General features: G+C 42.1%; 2 protein-coding genes across 6 annotated transcripts in view; one reads left to right on the forward strand and one right to left on the reverse strand.

The window, feature by feature from the left end:
- Positions 1 to 24,031, reverse strand: part of LOC102789482 (methylglutaconyl-CoA hydratase, mitochondrial-like) — a 674,272-nt gene that overhangs the window by 563,809 nt on the left and 86,432 nt on the right. The window lies entirely within an intron of this gene.
- Positions 650 to 24,031, forward strand: part of LOC148103192 (uncharacterized) — a 35,295-nt gene continuing 11,913 nt past the window's right edge. The window contains exons 1-10 of one of the 5 annotated variants that reach the window (XM_087838583.1): positions 650 to 1,325; positions 1,587 to 1,934; positions 2,637 to 2,969; positions 3,047 to 3,154; positions 5,109 to 5,116; positions 5,873 to 6,191; positions 6,527 to 6,850; positions 9,036 to 9,356; positions 13,941 to 14,267; positions 15,371 to 15,474. In XM_087838583.1, coding sequence (XP_087694709.1) covers positions 1,289 to 1,325; positions 1,587 to 1,934; positions 2,637 to 2,969; positions 3,047 to 3,154; positions 5,109 to 5,116; positions 5,873 to 6,191; positions 6,527 to 6,850; positions 9,036 to 9,356; positions 13,941 to 14,267; positions 15,371 to 15,462 — 2,217 coding nt within the window. In that variant the 5' untranslated portion in view covers positions 650 to 1,288 and the 3' untranslated portion in view covers positions 15,463 to 15,474. Of the gene's footprint in view, positions 1,326 to 1,586; positions 1,935 to 2,636; positions 2,970 to 3,046; positions 3,155 to 5,108; positions 5,430 to 5,864; positions 6,192 to 6,526; positions 6,851 to 9,035; positions 9,357 to 13,940; positions 14,268 to 15,370; positions 15,475 to 20,345; positions 20,383 to 22,156; positions 22,508 to 22,654; positions 22,754 to 24,031 lie in introns of those variants that run through there. The other 4 variants (XM_087838581.1, XM_087838582.1, XM_087838579.1 and 1 more) reach the window with 4 other exon arrangements.

Raw genomic sequence — 24,031 nt, forward strand, 5'->3', positions numbered from 1 at the left:
AATCCTTATTATTATCTATGGTTCCCATGGTAACAACCTTCACCTCTAAGGGTTGAATAAATGTCTTGGATCCGATCTTTAGAGATAAACACTCAGTCCCCACCAAATGAATGTAACAGAGAAATAAATGGATGACTAAATGAAACTGAACTGAAGCTGTGCTGACACACTGAGGACAGACTGGACTCTGCATGCTGCGTTTACTGTCTGCTCAGGAAAGCAGAGCACCGCTGCACACAGAAGGGTTACTGTCTGCTGTATTCATCACAAAACACTTCTATCAAATTAATTTCATTGTTCACAGTTTATTTCAAATGTTTTTATATTATCATTTCACAATAACCATTTACTGGCTCTTAAAAATTAAGAAATATAGCTGCAGTTTGAAATCAGATCATACTTATTTCATCAGACATTTGAATGTATTTCTCATGTTTTAAATTATAAACAACATTTATTTAAAAAGGTCCCAGTCAGCTTTCAGAGAGCTCAGGCTGAGTCTGTGCAGCTGAACATGGCAGACTGCCACAGATCACCTCTGAGGAAAGACGAGGTCGTTCAGCTTCCTCGTAGTTTCACACCTGTTGATGAACTCTGTGTCGGCCAAAGTTCATCAACAGGGGTGAACCTAGAAATGTGAACCTTCAAGTCACTGACAGCTGATTGTAGCGTGTCCTGGTGCTCTTCTGTGATTCAGTGTGTGCAGCCAAACATGATGGCAGACTGCCACAGATCACTTCTGAGGAAAGAGGAGGCGTTCAGCTTCCTCATAGTTTCACACCTGCATGAAGCAGCCTCACCCTGACAGCTTCAAATCACTGTCAGCTGATCACTTCCTGTCCTGTGATTGGCTGAGCTTCAGGCCTTCTCTCAGTAAACTGGAAACAGGGATTGAGACAGTGTGAGGGTTTGTGGAGTGCCACAGTGCTGTAATGAATACTGTAGTGGAAGAAGTTCTTTCACACTCTTCATCCTGGAGCTGCTTTATGTTCATGATCTGCATGGAAACACATCTATGGAGAGGAAATCCAGCTGCTGAGGGTCACATCTGCATCATTGTAGGCGTGAAACTACGAGGAAAGCCGACGTCCTCCTCTTTCCTCAGAAGTGATCTGTGGCTGCTGGACTTCATTCCACAGATGTGCTTTAACAAAGTGTGAAGCTGAACTCTGAGCTGTGACAGTGTGAGAGTGTGAGAGTGTCAGTAGATGATCAGCAGAGGAAAGAGAAGCTGCTGTGAGCTGATGTCCTGAAGGGCTTTTAAAGAGTCTCTGAGTTTGACAGGAACATGAAGATGTTTGTGGTGTTTGTGATCCTCCTGCACGGTAAGTACACCTTCCTCTCTCTGCTCTCATCATCAGCTTTTCTTTCATCTCTCTCTCTTTAATGTGTTGAAGTGCAGCAGGAGGAGATCGTGCAGGTTTGAGCTTCCTGTCATTCATTAACATTTCCATTATAACTATGAGCATGTGCAACTACACTAACAGCAGAATACATCAACATTAAACATGTTCAGATGAAGCTGTGATTTCTTGCTGTAATCCACAGCTCACAGATAATTTTTGTTTCTGTTTGTGTGTCCTCAGTTTCCCAGCATGCTCTGGCTGTGGTGGTGGAGGTGAATGAGGGGGAAAGATCTGTCCTGCTGCCCTGTCAGTACTCAGGTTTAATACCTGTGGACCCCACAGTAACATGGACTCGCAACGATCTCAATCCCAAATCTGTCCACGTGAGACAGGAAGAAACAGATAACATAACAGGACAAAACCAGCGTTATAGCGGGCGCACATCGATGAGGCCTGATGCTCTGGACTCTGGAGACTTCAGCCTCACTCTGAGAAACCTGCAGCTGACTGACAGCGGAAGATACACCTGCACACTCAGCAATAAAATAAATAAAGTTACAGTGGGAGATGTACAGCTGCAGGTCAAAGGTCAGCAGTACAGTGCAACTCTGCCTGTTGAAACAGCAGAAATCAAACAAATCAATGTTCATCCAAAGTGTCCTGATAGTCGTAACAGTCTAACAGTCGCGTTAAAGCACTGTAACATGCTGGGGCTTGACACATTGATGATAACATCTGATGACATCTTTACTGTTGTGAATTATAATTTTTTACCTTTTCTGGACAAACGTTAGTTCTAAAGATTGGTCCATTTTGAGTTGAGTTCAGAAAATGTGGTTTTTATTTGAGGCTCTGTTCACCAAAAAGAGAAAATCTTCTTCATGTGCACTGATGACGTTTTCAGTAGGAAAAAGTAAAGCAAAGAAGCAGACTTTAAGTTTTGTGGGTATTCACATAAAATATAAATATTTAAGGTTTTTTCCTGTTAAAAGGAATTTTTCCTTCTCACTGTCACCAAGTGCGTAGATAGCATTATTGCAGAGTGACCTCAGGTCAAGGTTGTTGTAATTTCAGGCTCTTTGACATCAGTACTTCAAATCTTTCCATTCACTGAAAAAGAGCAATAAAGTAAATGTAGCTTTGAAACAGGAAGCAGTTATTATTTAACTTTTATTGTTGAAATGGTTCTTGTATACAATCACGATTGGCAATACATACCCAGATTAGATCAGTGCTATGACTCCCATTGTCTGCTTCTACAGCTGATGTTGTGGTTTATTGTCCTCCCAGACCAGCAAGTGGTGGTTAAAGTGGAGGAAGGGTCAGAGTTCATCATCCTGCCCTGCAAAACAACACCTGACCTGCCCGAGGACACCACAGTAGAGTGGACTCGCTCTGACCGAGAACTCATGATGGTCCATGTGTATCCAAACAGAAGTGACCACCTTAAGAATCAGGACGACCTTTACTGTGGTCGCACGAAGATGAACAAAGACCTGCTGAGAACTGGAGACCTGAGTCTGACCCTGAAATACCCCACAGAGAGAGACGGTGGAGGATACATCTGCACCATCTACAGGGACAAAGACATCCTGAGACAGAAAGTAGTGCTGCAGGTCAAAGGTCAGCGATGATGCCACAGGTCAAAGGTCAGAGATGTAGATACAGGTCAGAGGTCTTATTTTTATGTTTCTGTACAGAACAATTTCCATCCTGGGCGAAAGCTGTTCTTGTGCTCTTGGGCCTCCTGGTTCTTCTTGTGGTTTCTGGAGGTCTTTTATTTCATTTCCGGCACTATTTCATGTCAGGTGAGTGTCTCCTACTACACTACCCATAATGCCGATGGTCAGCAGGTGTCCTCTGGTGGCTCCTTGACTGTGGCTCACACAAACTTGTTCCAGAAGCTGAAAGAGTTGAGAGTTACAAACAGCTGATACAGAGAGCTGAAGAGAAACTTCCAGGTTTGTTCCAGAAGTCAGAAAACCTCCTTCAGACTCAGTCATTGATCAGTGAAACAGCTCCACAACACGACTTTACTAAACAGTGTGTGTGCTTCACTGCATTGATCTGACACAGAGGCTGCATGTGGACAAGCTGTTCTTCTTCTGTGGTGGAGAGCTTCAGATGTTCAGACTAGAGATGGCACTATACCACTTTTTTATGTCCGATACCGATATCATAAATTTGGATATCTGCCGATACCAATATGAATCCAATATAGTGTTTTTATCAATAAAACTGTTTTTTTAATATCTTGCTGCATTTTGTATAAGTTTATACTCAAGTTTAAATAAATAACAACACTAAAGCTATTCTGTTATACCTGTATGTAAAAAATACACTGCACCCAAAATATTTCATAGATCAGCAACACTGATCAATCTAATAAACTTAAACCTGCTCCATCCTCCCTGTTCTGGTATTTTAAAGAGTACTTAGCAGAAATATTAAGCAACGTAACTAATAGGGTTGCAAACTCCCAGCAAAAAAAATAGGGAACCACCCTCCAGCTCATGATGCTTAATCGATGTAATCAACTTTAATTTGATGCAGGGTGGAAAAAAATTCACAGAAATAAATTATTTTTCAACAATAATTAAATAGATTCAACATCTTTCTTCAACAGAACTGCAGACTGCACAGATGGTTCCCAAAGGAAAAAGTACTATAGCTTACTAGGGTATATTAGACTTAACAGTTACTATATACAGTAATGGACTTCTATATATTTTACATCAGATTAAAACTTTGGGTGTAAGATTCAGATAATTATTTATTAAAAGCTCGACATTTTAAATGAGAATAAGAAAGAAAAGTATGTCTTTGTGCCCCCTTTTCCCTGTTCATGCCCTATCGGCCCCCCTGGCTAAACTTTGCTAGATCCGCCCCTGCACAGTTACCAGCCGTCAGCTGTAGAAAAAGATCCTGGTGTAGAAAGTAATATTAAATAAATTCTAACAACAGCTGATCAAGCTTAAACGTGCTGCTGTTGTTCAGCCGCTGGTTTCCTCTTTCTGGTGAAAAGTGGGCCAAAAAATAACAAGAGAGACGGACTCGTGACAGAAAAGCCGATCAGCTGATCATTGATCAGTTTCACCATTGAAGTAGCAACAGGAGAGAGAGAGAGAGAGGCAGTCCCTCCATATATCTATTGTTAAGCTTAAGGTGGGAATGCTTTACAAACATTCAGAGATGAACTTACACACTTGCTTTACTTCTCTCTGGGAAAACTTCCTCGGAGATGAAATGCTGGTTTGCTAGCAAGGCTACAAATACACACAGCCGCTCTATCACGTGACCACACTGCTGCGACGTGCTACGGTTATGAGGCGAGTTACGCCGTGTAGCAAGTTTTGTGAGGTGCTTTTTTGATATTTAATGGATCGGATTACATTTTTTTATTTCTCTCCGATATCCGATCCAGTAATTTAGGTCAGTATCGGACCGATACCGATACGTAATATCGGATTGGTCCATCTCTAGTTCAGACACATGAGATCTTCATGGTTTCTGTGCTGATGTGTGTGAGACATGGCCGACTGTGGAGGCTCAGTCTGACTGTTCTTCTGCTCTTCATCCAACATGTCTGCAGCACTTTACAGGACGCTGCAGACTAGTTACCAAAGAACGAGTCAGGAACACATCAGGAACAAACTGAGACACAATCTGACTGAGAGTAGAAGACAAGGAGGGGACAGGGAGGTCATGTGACCATCCCAGCTGCTAATGATGTCATCATGTTGTGCTTTGTTGTCCTCAAAGGTTACAAGGTGGAGGTGGATTCAGAGGTGGAGTCTGTCCAGCTGCCCTGCAAAACCACAGTTTGCCTGCCTAAAGATGCTAAAGTGGAGTGGACGGACATGAAAAACAGGAAGGTCCACGTGTATGAGAACGGCTCTGACCAGAATAAAGAACAGCTCCAGGTTTACAAAGACCGAACGAAGATGAAGAGAAAATGGCTGAAAACTGGAGACCTCAGTCTGACCCTGAAACATCCCAAAGACAGTGACACCTACACCTGCACCGTCTACAGCCGGCAGCAAAAGATCCTGATGAAGAAGGAAGTGGAGCTGAAAGTCAGAGGTCAGTTCTGTAGATACAGGTCAAAGGTCAGACTCATTGTAATGGTGTGCCAAGTATCAGTTGGCTCAAAGCTCCTCCATTCCTTCAATACATCGACTTTTTCATGTCATATCTGAGACTGGAACCAGTCAGAAAGAATTTTACTGGAAATATTTTAACTCATCCAGTCAACGAAAATCATTTTAGTGCTTATGCTGTCCTCACTAATGTTTGTTTGGAGACAACATAATTTTAGCGATGCAGCTAGCTTAATATTCATTATTCCCAGCATCGTCAAAGAAACAGGCTGCTTGTTGTGATTCAATGATGAAAATAAATTCTCTCTCTCTTTTTGTACAACTGTCCATAGAAAAGAAATACAAAATACATAATAAAGGCATGTTCCATTACACTGGGAGAATAACTATAGTAAAAGATACTTTGTTGTCCTCTCAGTCCCTCAGGTGGAGGTGGATTCAGGGGTGGAGTCTGTCCAGCTGCCCTGCAAAACCACGGTTTTCCTGCCTAAAGACGCTAAAGTGGAGTGGAGGGACATGAAAAACAGGAAGGTCCACGTGTACGAGAACGGCTCTGACCAGCCTGAAGAACAGCACAATAAATACAATAACCGAACAAAGATGAAGAGAAACTTACTGGAACCTGGAGACCTCAGTCTGACCCTGAAACACCCCACAGAGAGAGACACAAACACCTACACTTGTACCCTCTACAATCAGCAGGGAAACATCCTGATGAAGAAGGAAGTGCTGCTCATTGTCAGAGGTCAGTTCTGTAGATATAGGTCAAAGGTCAGCGTCTATTTAAAAGGATCTGAGCAGTTAAATGTCAAAGAATCTAACAGATATAACCAGTTTAAACAGGTGACTGTTGTCATTTTTATATTATTAGCTTTCACAGTCCCATCCCATCAGGTGTCAATTACCCACAAATAAAAATAAGCGTTTTCTTCTCTCGGTCTTCCTGCCTGCTTCTGCTCATCATCATCAAATGTGTCCAGTCAGAATGGATTTTACTGGAAATCTTTTAAGTTATCCAGTCAAATAAAACATTCTCAATGCTGCTGCTCATGTCATCATGTTGTGGTTTGTTTCTCTCAGTTCACAAGGTGGAGGTGGATTCAGGGGTGGAGTCTTTCCAGCTACCCTGCAAAGCGTTAGTTAAACTGCCTAACAGTGTTAAAGTTGTGTGGAAGGACAAATACGGAAAGGTCCACGTGTATGAGAACGGCTCTGACCAGCCTGAAGAACAAGAACAGGATTACAGAAACCGAACGAAGATGAATGAAGACCTGCTGAAAACTGGAGACCTCAGTCTGACCCTGAAATACCCCACAGGTGGAGACACAAACACCTACACCTGCACCGTCTACAGCAGGGAGGGAAAGATCCTGATGAAGAAAGAAGTGGAGCTGAAAGTCAGAGGTCAGTGGTGTAGATACAGGTCAAAGGTCAGTGCTGTAGATACAGGTCAAAGGTCAGTGCTGTAGATACAGGTCAAAGGTCAGTGGTGTAGATACAGGTCAAAGGTCAGTGGTGTAGTTACAGGTCAAAGGTCAGTGCTGTAGATACAGGTCAAAGGTCAGTGCTGTAGATACAGGTCTGAGGTTTGAATCTTGCTTTCTAAGTAGTTGTGATGAGTAGAAATAAAAAGTTAACTGAAGGCAAAACTGGTTCCCAGTGAAGGAGCCAAAGTGAACTGACTGATTTTAAAGTAGATAAATTAAATTAATATGAAGATAAGAAGATAACTCTTTATTGTCATTGCACAGTCACACAACACGACACGATACGACACATCACAACGCAACACAAACAACACATCACAGTATAATAACTTAGTAATAAAAAAGAAGAAGAAGTGTATTTGTAGTGCACTGTATATGCTGTGTGGGAGGAAAATGAATGATTATTTAAAGAAGAGCAAAGTGACTTGAGCCCCTTCACAGTTTCCTGCCTACCTTCACATTTGGCACTGTGCCATTTCTGACAGACTTAACTTGTGCATGTGTGTGAGCAATCTTCTTCACACATGAATCCAGTTATGGATCCTCAGAAGGTTTAACTAAGACTTTTAGAAGCGAGACGGCAAAAATCAGTGAGTCATTGCAGACATGTATAAAGCACAGCCTGGGTAAACTTTAATTACCTGCTTCCAAATTCAGAGAAAATTACGTTATTCTGTTTCAACCAGAAACCCTTACACTGTCGGGACAGAGGCTGCTCCTGAGGCCTGATTCGTTTGGTGGTCTTTTCCCTTTAAAATAAAGCTGTTACTTCCTGTTGTTCCCAGGACCTTAGCCTCCTTGCAGCATGAAGCACCTTTAAAGCAACTGCTGTTGTGAATTGGTGCTATATATTTATACATAAAACTGAATTTAATGCTGATATCGATCAGAGAACAGTTAGCGAATACACAAACTTGAGCAGTGCCAGCATGCTGCACCTGCCTTGAAACACCTAATTAAGGCACCACCACACCCGTCTGCCAACTCGGTCACAAGCTTGCTAACAATCAAACACACTAATGCTAAACTGAACACAACTTACTCTCGTTGACCAACTTACCTGTTGTGGCATAAACATTAAATGGTAAATACAAACTTACCCAGTTCATAACCACAATGAACTTCACCTCCCTATCTTCTGGAGCATGTTGGGTTTGAGGCGACTTGTAAGGCAAAAGCTTCAGTGACAAGAGCCCTCAATTTCCTGTCCCCAACAGAGAACTTATCCCCAGATTACTCTGAAAATAAGGCTAAACAATTGTATTCTCTTTTGTATAGTATGTTATTCTATTTTTTTATTCTATTCTACTGTTTTTCTTAATTTTTGCTGCTCTTAACTTTGTATTGTCCGCTTTGTGCCGTGACCATACTGGGACTGATAAAGGTTTATCTTATCTTATCTATGCAACTAGTGCCTGAAGTAAGAACTTAAACTCAGATAGACACTCACCTAACTTAACTGGGAAGTTGTATTTTCCAAGGTAACATTATTCTAGACACCTACAAGTCAAATATTCAAAAATGAAATATTGCCAATTTCAAGCTCCTGTTTTCTGAGATCACGGACTAGGCCCCACTTGTTATGTTTCCCTAAAAGTGCCACTGCACACTCACACCAGCTACAAAACCAACAAGGATGCCTGGCACTAGATCTCACCTTTCTTTTGCCTTAAGTAGCTCTAATTGCTGACTAAAGTCGGCTGAACAAAACAGGGTGGTATCAAAGGCAGGAGAGACCCACATGAGGTCAGTTTTATAGGAGCTCCTGCAATGACTGTAACATTGTTCTTCAGCTTTCTCTGCATCTGTTAAACTGTCGAAACTAAGCAGCACAAGGTCACAAGAGGTCATGTTGTTTATTTCTCATCCTCTCAGACTGTCAGGTGATCGTGGAGTTAGCTGTTCATCTGCAGATTAATTAAAGAAAGAAACACAACCACAGAAACAATAATTTAACATAACTAATAGTGCAATCAAGAGACTCGTTGTCTCCTTCATTCCCGTCAGCAGACAATACCATTTTCCAAACATGAAACCTCTCCAAAACAGCTTAAACTGTTGTCATGTTTAAGTTATAAGTTTGTCCTTTTCTGTCTTCTCAGTCCAAAAACTGGAGGTGGATTCAGGGATGGAGTCTGTCCAGCTGCCTTTTAAAACCACAGGAAACCTGCCTGAAGATGCTAAAGTGGAGTGGAAGGGTAACTACGGAAAGGTCCACGTGTATGAGAACGGCTCTGACCAGCCTGAAGAGCAGGACCAGGATTACAGAGGCCGAACAAAGATGAATGAAGACCTGCTGAAGACTGGAGACCTCAGTCTGATCCTGAAATACCCCACAGATGGAGACACAAACACCTACACCTGCACCGTCTACAGGAAGGGAAACATCCTGATGAAGAAGGAAGTGCAGCTGAAAGTCAGAGGTCAGTGCTGTAGACACAGGTCAGAGGTCAGAGGTTTGCATCATCTAATTTTCTGCTTCCAGTCAGTAGTGTATTTTGTAGTACCATCCATCCATTCTCTTATCCTTGTCAGGGTTACGGGGGGTTGGAGACTATCCAGCTACCACAGGGAGAGTGGACAGGTCACCTAACACATAGAGACAGACAGACGTTCATTTGCACCCTCACACCTTTTAGTTTAGAATTACCAATGATCTAACCGCACTAACTGCATGGAGGAACCCGGAGAGAACCCACGCAAACACGGGAACACACTCCCCACAGACAGGCCCCAGTCATGTGGAATCAAACTCAGGACCTTCTTACTGTGAGGCCTGCTATTAAATTATTACTACTATATTCATTTAAAGCTACCTGAGGGTAAAAGCGGTTTCCCACTGAAATGTCTCTAATTGAGTTTGGGGCCAAAGGGAGCTGACTGATGGTACCATTTTAAAATGCTACCTCAAAAATGTATGCTAAAAAATATCTTACAAAAAATCGTTAACACTTTTTTGTTGAGACAAACTCATAAAAGCAGAGACGTCAAAGTTTGGTGACTGTGCTGTGAAAAAACTTGTTCCTCTTCTTGATTATTTTTCCATATTGCATGTTCGCCCCACTTACTTATTTCAGATAATCAGTTTATAATATTAGATAAGGATAAGTTGACTAAATACAAAACACATTTTTAAATGATGATTTCATTTATTTTGGGCAAAAGATTGTCCAAACCCACCTGGCCCTGTGTGAAAACACATGTTTGGAAAGCTGAGTTCACGTTCACTATCCACACTCAGGTGTGGCCATATTATTGCCAGAATCAAGAAATTCACTAAATAGAAATCGTCTGAAAAAGTGAAGTAGGCTCACAGACCTGAAAAGCAACACATCATGTCACTATTTACCACAAACCACAGATCTTACCCACAAAAGGAGAAACTGTGGAACAGTGGTGAACCTTCCTATGAGCCGGCCAAAGTGACCCCAAAAGCTCAACAGCTCATTAACTCCAAAGAACTGCAGGCCTCACTTCCCAAAGGTGAGGTCAGAGTTCATGACCCCACTATAAGAAATAGATTGCACAAAAATGGCCTGCATGGCAGCATTTCAAGATAAAAACCACTGCTGAGCAAAAAGAAAAAGGTTTGCATCACATTTTCTGTGAAACATCATACTCGGTAGAGGAATTTTTGTAAGGTTTGAGTCCTCTTACATCTGCATCAGTCTAACAGCATTTAATTAAGAGAACTCAGCAGCAGTCAGACATGGTGGTGTGATGGTCTGGGCTGCTTTTCTGCTTAACCCTTTAAGACCTACCATAGAACCAAGTCCACCAGAGCTTATATTATATGTTTACATGCTGTGGAGCCATTTTTGGGAGCATTTCAAGTTGCTATACATCAATACAACCATTACAGCCCAGATTTTAATAATATGTCTGCATTAAGTGCATAGTAATTACATAAATTGCAAAAAAGTGCAATAAACTACAAAAAAATTGAAAATTGTTTTTGTTTTTTTAACATATATTTCTAGTTAGAGAAATTTAAGAGGCTTATCCCTCAAAACTGTAAATACAAAAAAGTTGCACAAAATAGTTTCCCACCACAGGAAATTTATTTTGAGTGTCTTCATAGTTTTATTTTTGAAATACACCAATTTTTATATACTGCAGGAAAAAGAAAAAGAAATATTATGATGCAAATTTGCAAAAAAGCAGCATATGCATCAAAATAAACTATTTCCAGCAGTGCAATATGAGTCCTAAGCATCCCAGAAACCACACAGAAAGTCATGAAGTCAAACATAACTTTTAAAAACACCAGTATAGGCTCATGAGGCCTTGATGGTAAAAAACTACATTTCCGCGAAAATGACGTCACTTCCGGTTTTGAGCAGGTCATGGCGGACATGCATAGTTCGTGCTGATGGACGTAGGAAGTGTTATGAACAGCTGATCGGATCGGCAAAGCGTGTTTCTGGAATATTATGTTTTTGTTGCTGCAAGTGCTTTTTATGCAGTTTTTGCAAAGCTATATGTGGAAGGAAACTGTGACCGAGGACAAGCTGATGGCATAAGATGTAAGTACAACTCCTCCGGTCCCATTTCCAAAAAAAATTATTGCGCTAGCTTATGTGGTTGCAGAGCTACCGGGATTTAAAAATAGTTACGCAAAACAGAGCGTGCAGCTCTGACCTGCTTTAAAGGGTTAAAGGTGACTCACTGTGTTTGATGGAATATTGAACTCTGGTCTTTACCAGAAAATCAGAAGGAGAATATCCGACCTGAAGCTCAAGAGTGGTTGAGTTATGCAGCAGGACGTTGATCCAGAACAGAGCAGGAAGTCCACCTCTGAACAACTCAGAAAGACCAAAATGGAGGTACTGGAGCGCCCTAGTTGAGTCCAGTCTCAGATAGAGAGTAGCGCGTTACCGTAATCCGATTACAGTACGCGTACAGTAATTCTGCAGGTAGTGAAGCAAAATTCCTCCGCTGTGCTTTAATGACTCATCAAAAGTTATCAAAAACACTTATTATTATTATTATATTTATTTTATGTAGATTATGTTTATTTTCAGGGCAGCACGGTGGCACGGTGGTTAGCACTGTTGCCGCACAGCAAGAAGGTGAATGTGTATGGCGGTGAAGAAACTGAAAATTCTGCTGAAAACAAGTGAAGAAGCAGAAATTTTTGCTGAAAAGTGGTGAAAAGCCAAAAATTCTACTGAAAGGGGTAAAGACGTTGAAATTTGTGCTAAAAAGTGGTGAAAAAAAAAAAATGTTGCCCTGAGCAGGATTAGAACCTGACCCTCCTGGTCTCAAGGCAGCTACTCATCTCACTGAGCCAAAGTCATTCTCACAAAGAAAAGGTGGAGAGACTGACAATTCTGCTGAAATGAGCAGAAGCGGCTGATAATTGTGCTGATAAGAGGTGAAAAGGCTGAAAATTCTTCTGAAAAGAGGTTTTTGCTGAAAACGGAAGCAACTAGAATAATAAAGAATAAAGAGAAACGGGAAAACAATAGTGCTTACAGCATCCACACAATTACAGATGCTAGAATACAACATTTGTATTAAAGGAAATTGTCACGGCGCGGGCTGTACAGGGCGGATTGGACTCAAACAGATTAAACACAGACACCGGATGAACGTGGCAAGAATTTATTACAACAAGTGAAAAAAACGTGAATACATACTAATATGGAGTTTAGTGGCTATATACAGGTGGAGTGAAATAGTGACTAAGTGAAAACTGTGATTATAAACACTTGGGCTGGGGGAATATATACAAAGGTTAGGGCAGATACACACACACACACACACACACACACACTGTGAGCTGGGACTGCTATGACTGACACACAATGGTTAGCAAAAGTGACCAGCAACCAGACTGTGTAAGCGGTGACAGTTTGCAGGCGTGGTCGGTGGATTTAGCTGAAGACAGAGCAAAAGATTAGCACAAATACTAACAATCGGCAAGAGACATGAACGGATTAGCACTAACGATGATTAGCAGACGTTCAGGCGATGAGTGGTTGTGAGCGCTGGTCTTAAATACTGCTGACATAATCAGCCTCAGGTGCAGCTCCCAGGTGGAATGAAGGTCTCCACCCAGAGGAGGAGCCCTAGAGCACAGCAAACAAGCATGCCACTCACCCGGACCATGACAGGATATAGTTTAAATTATAGACTTCTGACAGATTCCAATATGTGTGTGAGCAGTCTTCTTCACACATTAAAGTGTGTGGTGGAATCAAGACTGTTTATGTCATGCTAAGAAATATTATAAAACACTGCATAAAGGTCATGAAGGCCTGGATGACCTCTTCCTGTTTCCAAATTCAGAGAAACTGAAGTTATTACATTTGGACCTCACACTCTCAGAAACATGGTTTTGGATAGAATAATTACTTTTGATAGCATTACTGTGTGTAACCTTTCAGTCAGTGTTGGGAAAATGGAGGCAGATGTGTTCATGAATGATCAGGCTCCATTCTATCTTAGAAACATTACAGTACCGTATTACCACACTCAGGTTTATGGGGACCGGACCGGGGTAGATGCAGACTAGTCAACAGTCCAGCCATGAGTAACACAGAACCGCTCTCTTAAATAGAGCTCAGCATCCTGAAAATCAGTGATTGAGAACAGGTGTGTGGTCCAGAGGCGCGAGCCCCTGATGAGCGCCGCCCAGGCAGAGGAGAGAGAGAGAGACAATACATAAAACCCCCCAAAACAAAACACATTGCCTAGTGCAGGGACCATAACAGCAGGCTAACATGTGATTCCCAGAGTTTCTAAAAGTGGAATTAGAGGCAGAACGTTTAGTTGTAAAGTCTCTCTCCCATTAAATCAGCTGTTAGTTTGCAGTCAGGACACAAGGGTTGTTTTTTAAAGACTGGATTTGAACTGAATGAAAAATATTTCTGCCTCTTTTATTTTTTATTCTGAGATCTGCTTCTGTTCTTCAGATTTCTCTACAACTGTGAAACTGTGAAAACCATCTGTTGCTTTGTGTAGAGCTCATGTTGTGTGTGTTGTATTTGTCATCCCCTCAGACTGTCAGGTGATCGTAGAGGAGGGGGTGGAGTCTGTAAAGCTGCCTTTCCAAACCACAGCTGAGCTTCCTGAAAAGGCCACAGTGAAGTGGGAACGATATAAACCAGAATACATGATGGTTCACATGTGTCAGAGTGGATCTGACCAGCCTGACAAACAGCACCAGGTTTACAGAGACCGAACAAGAGTGAATGAAGACCTGCTGGAAACTGGAGACCTCAGTCTGACCCTGAAACAGCCCACAGAGAGAGACAGTGGAGAGTACAGCTGTGTGGTCATCAGTGGGGACATCTGGAGGAAGAAAACAGTGCTGCTCACAGTCACAGGTTTGTTTGTGTCTTTGCTCTGATATGTAAGTTAATGCACCGTTAAATGATTGTTATGAGTTCAGAATAATAAAGTAATCCTCTCACCTGAGCTGACAAGCCTCAGCTGGTGCTGCTTGTTTTTTAGGCTACGGGTGGTAAACTTTAGAGTTTAAATGTACTCAGTTTAGGCAGAAGCCCAACAGAGAAAGTTAAACCACAGTAAGGTAAATAAATCCTGACTGTGATGAACTTTGCTGATATTATATCTTCCTGGGCCCTGTACTACAAAGCAAGGTCAGCATCCAGTTCCATCAGTGTAATAGAGATTTAGCAACAGCTAAAAGAAATTAAAAACCTGTCTACGGTTTCAAAAACCTTAAATTAATAAACACATAGTTGTGACAAGGCGATGCACAGTTTTGCTTCGCTCAGTGGTTTCAGTGAAGTACGGCTGAACCTGCACATATAAAACATATTCCACCAGCACAGGATCTGTGATGCTTTTAAAACATGCTGGAAATAAAAGAATCACTGAAAACATGACGGTTCCAAGTGATTTTAAAACAAAACTCTGAAAATAACCAACAGTTTGAGTTGTTATTGTCTCAGCTGCAGACTCGCAGCTGTTCCAAGGTTTGAGAGTAAAGAGGAAATATGAAACCTGAATTCAAACATCGGCCCAGTCTGTGTACAAACAGTGTAGGTTTCCTGTTTTAGGAATTTACTTTAATGCTTACTGAATATTTTAATTGTTTCAGAAATCTAAGGTTCTACCTATTATTAATACTCACCAGGGAAACACAAAGACATCATAACTCTATGAATCATGCATCAAAACTATGAACTATAACCAAACAAAGACTGTTGAATAAGGAGAATGACACAGTGATGGAGTAGATTAAGTGTGCACAGACCAGCAGGATGGTGGTCAATAGTGCTTCTGTGCTCTGCTGCTCAGTCTATGGCTCAACCCAGCTCACTGTCATCTGAACTCTGGAGTTAGCACATCTCCTGTGTTATTGAAAACTCTCTGCAGGACCTCACTGGACCAGTTTTCACTGATTATGTCTGAGGAAGGAAGCGAGTTTTGTGTGTCTGACTGTGTTGTGTCTCCTCTGCAGGGAGAGTTCAGGTCCAGGATCAAACAGGGGACATCAGGAACAGAAGCAGCTCCATTGATCCGACTCCTCTGATGGCTGATCAATCAGTTTGATCTGTGTGTTCTTTGATTGTTGATCAGTGATGTCAGAGTGGAGTCAGTGTGATGTTGTTGTTGTGTGTTTGAGACTTTTAGTGTCCATGAAGGTCTCTGCTGCCGTAGATCCTCTGAACTGTGACAGAGGTCTCACTCTGGAGGAAACTCTCAGCACTTTCCAGCAGCTCCTCCATCATGGAGGACGTTCCCTCACTGTAACAGGTGGAGGAGAGAGGAGAGGAAGCACAGGTGGATCCTCTGAGGAAGAGGAGGGTTCCTACAAACCACATGATCACATGACCAGAGGACAAGCATGTGCAGAAACACATTAAAGTCAGCCTGTAAACACGTTTGTGTAAATTCTAGTCGTGTTTTTCTGTTACATTCAAATAAAAGCAGAGAAAGCAGAACAAATGCTGAAGCTGTCTGTGTGAAATAAAGGAGTTACAGTACTCACACACACACACACAGTAGGGGTGGGTTTTAATAATCGATTTTTCAATTAAAATTGATTTTAACTGGAATAAACCGATATCAGTTCATTAAATCTGGAAATCGGTGCACACACAGACAAGTTTGCCACGTTTGAAACGTCAAAGCGTTTAACAGAAGGTAACCATCATGGCTACTTTTCTCTGTATCTATGAAGCGCCTTGAGGCGACTTTTGTTGTGATCTGGCGCTATATATTTGGCTATATATTTTATATAAATAAAATTGAATTGAATTGAACAGGATATTTTGATATTTTGAGGGTATTTTTGAGATACACTGCATGAAAAATGTAAATAAATATTATAATGCAAATTTGCAAAAAAAAAACCCAAAAAAACAGCATGCACATCAAAATAAACTATTACAAGCAGTGCAATATGAGTTCTGAGCATATACAGAAAACCTTAAAGTCAAACATGACTTTTAAAAACACCAGTATAGGCTTATTAGCCCCCCCCCCCAAAAAAAATAAAAATAAATAAAACAACAAAAAACCCCAAAAAACTACATTTCCCGTGAAAATGACGTCACTTCCATACTCGGGCATGTGATGGTGGACATGCGATAGTTCATGCTGATGGCTATTCCAACATAGGAAGTGTTACGGACAATTGATAGGACAGGTGTGTTGGGACGACCGTGGCTCAGGGGGTTGGGAAACGCATCTGTAACCGGAAGGTCGCCGGTTTGATCCCCGGGCTCTCTGTCCTGGTCGTTGTGTCCTTGGGCAAGACAAGTGTTGGCCAATGGCGCGATATGGCGATATGTTAGCCTCGCTTCTGTCAGTCTGCCCCAGGGCAACTGTGGCTACAACTGTTGCTGAGAGTGAATGAATAGTGGCATTGTAAAGTGCTTTGGGTGCAATCCATTATTATTATTTCTAGAATATTACCGTATTACCGTATTTTACCGTATTTTTCGGACTATAACGCACACTGTCGATGAACGGGTCTTTTTTCCTACATAAGACAGACTTCAATACTTGAAATGTGCAATTCACTTGTATTTTTATTTTTATTTTTATTCCTATTTATTCTATTTATCCCCTTCGTATATTTTATTTATATATGTCTCTGTATTTATATATGTGTATATATATAATATTCTGCTCACGCTCTGTAACTTCTGTCGGTGCTGTGCTTTTGGAAACCGAATTTCCCAGAGGAACCCACCCGAGGGATTAATAAAGTCTTATCTTTAGCAAGGAATGTAAGGTGCACTGGTTCACAGATGCAAGATGGTGCCTGTGTCTGGCTGTGCCGCTGCCTCTGTCCATCTGTTTGTTTACTTTTCATGTTGTGCTAGTGTCTTTTCTACACTTTTGTCCAGCATCATCTCCCTCCGGATTTATGATCACCATGTGTTATTGCGATAGCTTGGGCGCGGCGCTTGGGCGCGGCGCTTGGGCGCGGCGCTTGGGCGCGGCGCTTGGGCGCGGCGCTTGGGCGCGGCGCTTGGGCGCGGCGCTTGGGCGCGGCGCAGCACCCGGTTTACCTCCATTCTTGCCAGTCAGCTCTTTTTTGCTTCCCAGGCCTCATCTGAGGTAATGGGGGAAGAGAGCGGGCTTTTTTGTGCTGCTTCGTCGGCTTAGCAGAGAACTGGATCTTCAGGGGCTTTACTCTTGGGCTGCTGCCAATAAGATACGCCTGAGACTTGTTGGAGCTGGATTATTCCCCACAACTCCCTGTGTTAACCACCCGGGCTGTCACCTGAAAGCATGGAAAGCCACAGCTCATCGCAGTAGGAACCCTGATTTACCGTGTGGCTCACCACATTGTGCGGACTCTGTTTCTGGGCGTTAAGGCGTCCATTAAGGATCTCAAAACTGGATTATAGATGGCAGACAGTTGGCGTCGTAAACCACCGCCTCTGTTCAAGGATGGTTTCTCACAATGGACATAAATGGCTTCTTTCACTCCTCTTTCAAACCATCTGTCTTCTCTGTCCAAAATGGGAACATTGGCATCCTTGAAAGAGTGACCTTTGACCTTTAGATTCAGATGGACTGCTGAGTCTTGTCCTGTGGAGGTGGCTCTTCTGTGTTGTGCCATGCGCTTGTGAAGTGGCTGTTTGGTCTCTCCAATGTAGAGGTCTGGGCATTCCTCGCTGCTGTACAGCAAACACCATATTGTTAAGTCTGTGTTTTGGAGTTTTGTCTTTCGGGTGAACCAGTTTGTGTCTGAGTGTGTTGCTGGGTCTGAAGTACACCGGGATGTCATGCTTGGAGAAAACCCTCCTGAGTTTTTCTGATACACCGGCTACATAGGGGATGACAATGTTGTTGCGTCTGTCTTTCTTATCCTCCCTCGCTGGTGTCTCATCTTCTTTTCTTTGCCTCTTTGCTGACTTTATGAACGCCCATTTAGGATAACCACATGTTTTAAGTGCTTCCTTTACATGCGTGTGTTCGGAAGGGAAAAAGAAGGAACTCAAGACAGACGCAACAACATTGTCACCCCACTTTGCAGTTATTTATTTGTAAAAAATGTTTGGAATCATGTATGATTTTCGTTCCACTTCTCACGTGTTTACCACTTTGTGTTGGTCTTTCACCTGGAATTCCAATAACATTGATTCATGTTTGTGGCTGTAATGTGACAAAATGTGGGAAAGTTCAAGGGGGCCGAATACTTTTGCAAGCCACTGTATATGCAGGGGCGGATCTAGAGACATTTTCTTAGGGTGGCATGAGGGTGGCAAAGAAATCAAATGAGGCGGCAAAATCAAAGCCTTTTTTTCAAACACACATGCAGGTGGTTACATGTCGTTAAATTGATTGAAATGCAGTAAGTATACACGTTTTTTATATATATATAGTTTATAACTTAATTATTGTCTGTAGCACACATAATTAAACACTTTCTACTCAGTGACAGTGTTTACAAATGTGCCTTTGTGACATTCATCAGTGCCCTCACTGACACACAAAACGACTACACAACAGAACAACTACACGAGACAACACACTAACTATACACTCTACACCAAACGTCACAAATCTCCCACATCTAAAATCTCTCTCTCTCTCTCACCAACAACCAAATCCCACTTAATTAATTGGTTGACATGGTACATTTTTCCATTGGGCCTTTTTTTCTATTATTGTTCGATCTACTGTACAATATAAAGTACACTGAGGCGACTTTTGTTGTGATTTGGCGCTATATGAATAAAATTGAATTGAATTGAATTGAATTGAATTGAACTGAACTGAATTGGTCAAAAATGACTCCAAGGTTCCTCACAGTGTTACTGGAGGCCAAGGTAATGCCATCCAGAGAAAGAATCTGGTTAGATACCATATTTCTATGATGTTTAGCGACGAGTACAACAACCTCAGTTTTATTTGTACAAGATCACTTTGACATGCTGGTGGGAGGAGTCAGGAGAGGACTTGCTCTACCTGCTGAGCCACCCGTTGAACCCTCAGGGTGTAGTCATTCTTTTTAAACTGAACCTTTGTTCTGCTTGTTTTTTGACACACAAACAGCACTGTTGGAATGTGCCACACACAGAGTGTGCGCTCACATTATGTGGCATATTTGTGTGTATTGAGCCGTCAGCTCTGACACAGACAGTATAAAGAGCACATATAAAGTCCACAGTGTGGACACCAAGCAGGGAGTGAACAGGCTCAGGCAGCAGCAGTGCTGATATATGCCTGGCCTCCATTCGTCTCATTAAAGCTGCTGAGCCTCAAAACAACAACATTCACACATGTGAGCCTCACAAATATCACCGACAACCAAAAGTCCCATTTTTATATTGATGCCAGCATTATTCCATCATGAAGCAACGATAGAAACACATCTTCATTTCATCTCTGTTGGAGCTTCTTGTTCAGTGAAAGGACAAAAAGCTGCCAGTAAATCAGATTCACTCTGCTGCACTGAAACACTGTGGACACAGTCTGGAGACACGCAGACTTTAAACTTTATTTGCCTGATTTGAAAAGAAACCACATCATAAATGTGATCATGTGGGACTTTAGAAACAGAGGATCGCCGTGATCAGAGAACCCGGCCTCGTTGATAACCTGTACTGATCTTTTCACATCTGCATCATTGTAGCGACAGCGGAAGGGAAGTTTGAGTGTCAGGACTGAAGGTGGAGCTTTGTGCATGTCAGGGTGAGGCCGCAGCAGCCGCCTCCAACCGGAGCAGCCGCCTCCAACCGGAGCACTCGGGCGTGAAACTAGGAGGAAAGCCGACGTCTTCCTCTTTTCTCAGAAGTGATCTGTGGCTGCCGGACTTCATTCCTCAAATTAACAAAGTGTGAAGCTGAACTCTGAGCTGTGACAGTGTGAGCAGTGTGAGAGTGTCAGTAGATGATCAGCAGAGGAAAGTGAAGCTGCTGTGAGCTGATGTCCTGAAGGGCTTTTAAAGAGTCTCTGAGTTTGACAGGAACATGAAGATGTTTGTGGTGTTTGTGATCCTCCTGCACGGTAAGTACACCTTCCTCTCTCTGCTCTCATCATCAGCTTTTCTTTCATCTCTCTCTCTCTTTAATGTGTTGAAGTGCAGCAGGAGGAGATTTCCATCAAACACTGGATTCTGATTCAGATCAAACTAACAATCCAAAGCAGCAACTTTCAAATCACTGGATTCTTCTTGGTGGCTTTCAGATGAGCTACATATTTAAGTAAAGTACAGATACCTTAAAACTGTACTTAAGTACTTACTGTCATCGTCCTGAGTCATTTTTACACAGCCTTCTCTGTTTTCTTGTGTTTCTACATCATGTTGAGCTCATTTGTTGTTCTAGGGGTTATCCTATGGGTCCTAAGTTGTTCAGTGTAGTTTATTGGATTTCCCCTGGTGTCTCCCTCTGAGTATTAGAGTTCTGGTGCCTTGTTTCCCCTCCTTATGTTTTATTCCATGTTTCCCAGCCTGTCTGTCTGAATCCTGCACAGACATGCTGGGACGGCATGTCTGTGCAGGATTTGCATACTAATGATTAAGGAACTGACCTCCCAGCCCATTGTTCCTTCAGTGAGCTGGTTTCAGTCATTATGCAAAGGTACTGTTTATAAGATTGAAACCTGCAGTCAGCTGAGACTGAAGAAGTCACTTGGATGATGACGAAACACTTCTCTCACAAAACGCTACGTCCAGATGACCAGAATCAACTTTTTGGGATAATCTGATCTGGATTCCTCTTAGTCACTCCCAAACCTTTAATTTGTAAAAAGACTTGAAAATCTGTCCTCCAATATCAGGACTTCCACTCTCAGTCTATTTGTGCTGTTTCATCAGTCACACATTCTCATCTGACACAGACTTGAAGAAAACCTCCATCCCCTCATCATGTTTGGACTGTTATCTCTACTCAGCACTCAGCCAAACATGTTCCCACTTTAGCTCATCCACAACTCGGGTTACAGATGTTTGTACAAACTGAAAGACAGCAATCCTTTTTTTTTTTTTTTTTTTTTTGCCTGTCCCATTTGGTTCTTTAGCCGTCAGAATTGTTGTCTGAAGACCAACAAGGATACCCAATGGATTTATTTTGCCAAATGGATCATCATGGCATTGCCGTATTGGTCCATTTGATCGACCTTTGTTTTTATTATTTATTTTATTTTCAGTTGTTACAGACGGGACAGACATGAGTGAGGGATAGGAAAGGGAGAAAGAAAGAGGAAGGAAAAGAAAAACAGAAGGGGAGAGGGACAGTGAGAAAGGGGGGAAGAAAAAATATCTCCGGGATCACCTGTTGAGAGAAAAAGAATAGAAAACAAGCAAAAAAAACAAAACAATGCAACATACTAAACACAACACCATCGCATTAATCTAGCTAAGTGTAAACAGCAGTAAATACTAAATATTGAATGTTGTTGTGCAGCACGCAGGACAGACAGCGCACAATGTGCTTTGAAGTAGCAGCCAAGAAAGGTGTGATTTAAGTCTACGAACAGTGAACACCCGTGTGCACACCTGTGTGGATCGGCGCACTTGTATTCAAAAGACAGCAATCCTTATCATGCTCATGCAAATTGAACTGCACCAGCTGCCTGTTAGATACAGAACTAACTTTTAAAGCCTCACATCTGCTCGTTCCTCCACTTCCTCTAAACTTCCGGCCTCTTCCTTTTTTTATCTGTGAGTTGTTAAAATGTTGAATGTTTCTGTCGTTCTGTCTCCTGGTTTCTGTAAATGTGTCCAAACTTGATCTTCACCTCAAAGTGACTCATGGAGTCTCTGTTTGTGTGTCCTCAGTTTCCCAGCATGCCTCAGCTGTGGAATCATATGAGGGGGCATCATTTGTAGTGCTGCCTTGTGAGTTTGACACTTTCAACCTAAGAAATGCCTCAGTGGTGTGGAGTCGCTCCGACCTCAGTCCTCCAACCGTCCACCACCGTCAGCTTCAAGGGGACGAACTGAAAGATCAAAACCAGCGTTACAGCGGCCGAACATCCATGAAGACTGATGCTCTGGATACTGGAGACCTCAGCCTGAACCTGACCAACCTCCAACTGTCTGACAGCGCCACCTACACCTGCTCCATCAGAGATTTTGGACGTGAACTGAGTTGGAGTGATGTACAGCTGCAGGTCAAAGGTGCTGCAGGTCAGCAACAAACACCTGCTGTAGATACATCGGTCATCACTCAGATAAAACTTATCAGAGCAATCATATTGGCTCTTTGATTGAAATGTAGGCCTATTAGGTCAGTCAGAGGTCAAAGGTCATGCTGTTCTTTTTGTTTCTCCACAGAACAGTTTCCATCCTGGGCCACAGCTCTCCTGGTTCTCCTGGTTCTTCTTGTGGTTTCTGGAGGTCTTTTATTTTATTTCCGGCACTATTTCATGTCAGGTGAGTGTCTCCTACTACACTACCCAAAATGCCGATGGTCAGCAGGTGTCCTCTGGTGGCTCCTTGACTGTGGCTCACACAAACTTGTTCCAGAAGCTGAAAGAGTTGAGAGTTACAAACAGCTGATACAGAGAGCTGAAGAGAAACTTCCAGGTTTGTTCCAGAAGTCAGAAAACCTCCTTCAGACTCAGTCATTGATCAGTGAAACAGCTCCACAACATGACTTTACTAAACAGTGTGTGTGCTTCACTGCATTGATCTGACACAGAGGCTGCATGTGGACAAGCTGTTCTTTCATTATCTGCAATTTAACCAGTTTTACTTTTTACCAAAAGTTTCACTGTGATTGGTCATGAGTTTGCAGAGGTTACAAAAAAGACCCCAACTAATACTCGAGAACACAGACATGTGAATAATATTGTAACTTTACAATACAATCACGATCGTGGCTCACGAGGTTGCAGCTCATCTTGTAATCGGACGGTTGCTGATTCGAGCCCTCCGACAGTCTTAGCCATTGTGTCCTTGGGCACTTCACTTTACCTACTGTTGGTGGTCAGAGGGCCGGTGGCGCCAGTGTCCGGCAGCCTCGCCTCTGTCTGTGCGCCCCAGGGTGGCTGTGGCTACAATGTAGCTGCCATCACCAGTGTGTGGATGTGTGGATGACTGGTTGTGTAAAGCGCTTTGGGGTCCTTTTACCATTTACAATGCAATGTACACCAGATCACTGTAATCCAATAAATGTTAAAATAAAAACAACGTTAAAGAGATCTCCATGATAAGATTTGATTATACATTTATTTTATTATACTGTCATTAATATTTATTATTGTCACACAGTGGTCACTGACATCTAATATGTGTGTGTTGGTTATAGTTATATAAAGGTTCAGGATCAATGTGATGAATTTAGAAGCAGCAAGCTTTGTGTGTGAAGAAAGCTCCTCAAACTGGAATCTATCAGATATGATTCAAATCACTGTAGTAAATTTTCTTTAATAATGTTCTAGTGTTTGTAGTATCATCATCATCATTGTTTATTTATATAGCACTTTACAAACACACAAGGCTGACCAAAGTGCTGAACAATAGAAACATAATAGATATAATAAGAATAATAAATACGATAAAATAATAAACTTAGCAAAAAACAATAAAATACACTAGTATATAGTAGTAAAATGTTGTGGTCTACACTGAGGTCTAACAGGACAAGCACAGAAATAAGTCCTCTGTAACAGGTCATAAGGAGAACATTAGTAACTTCACTACAGCTCA

This window comes from Neolamprologus brichardi, chromosome 3, assembly GCF_056152115.1.
Source record: "Neolamprologus brichardi isolate AB-2024 chromosome 3, ASM5615211v1, whole genome shotgun sequence".
NCBI classification, from domain to species: Eukaryota; Metazoa; Chordata; class Actinopteri; order Cichliformes; family Cichlidae; genus Neolamprologus; species Neolamprologus brichardi.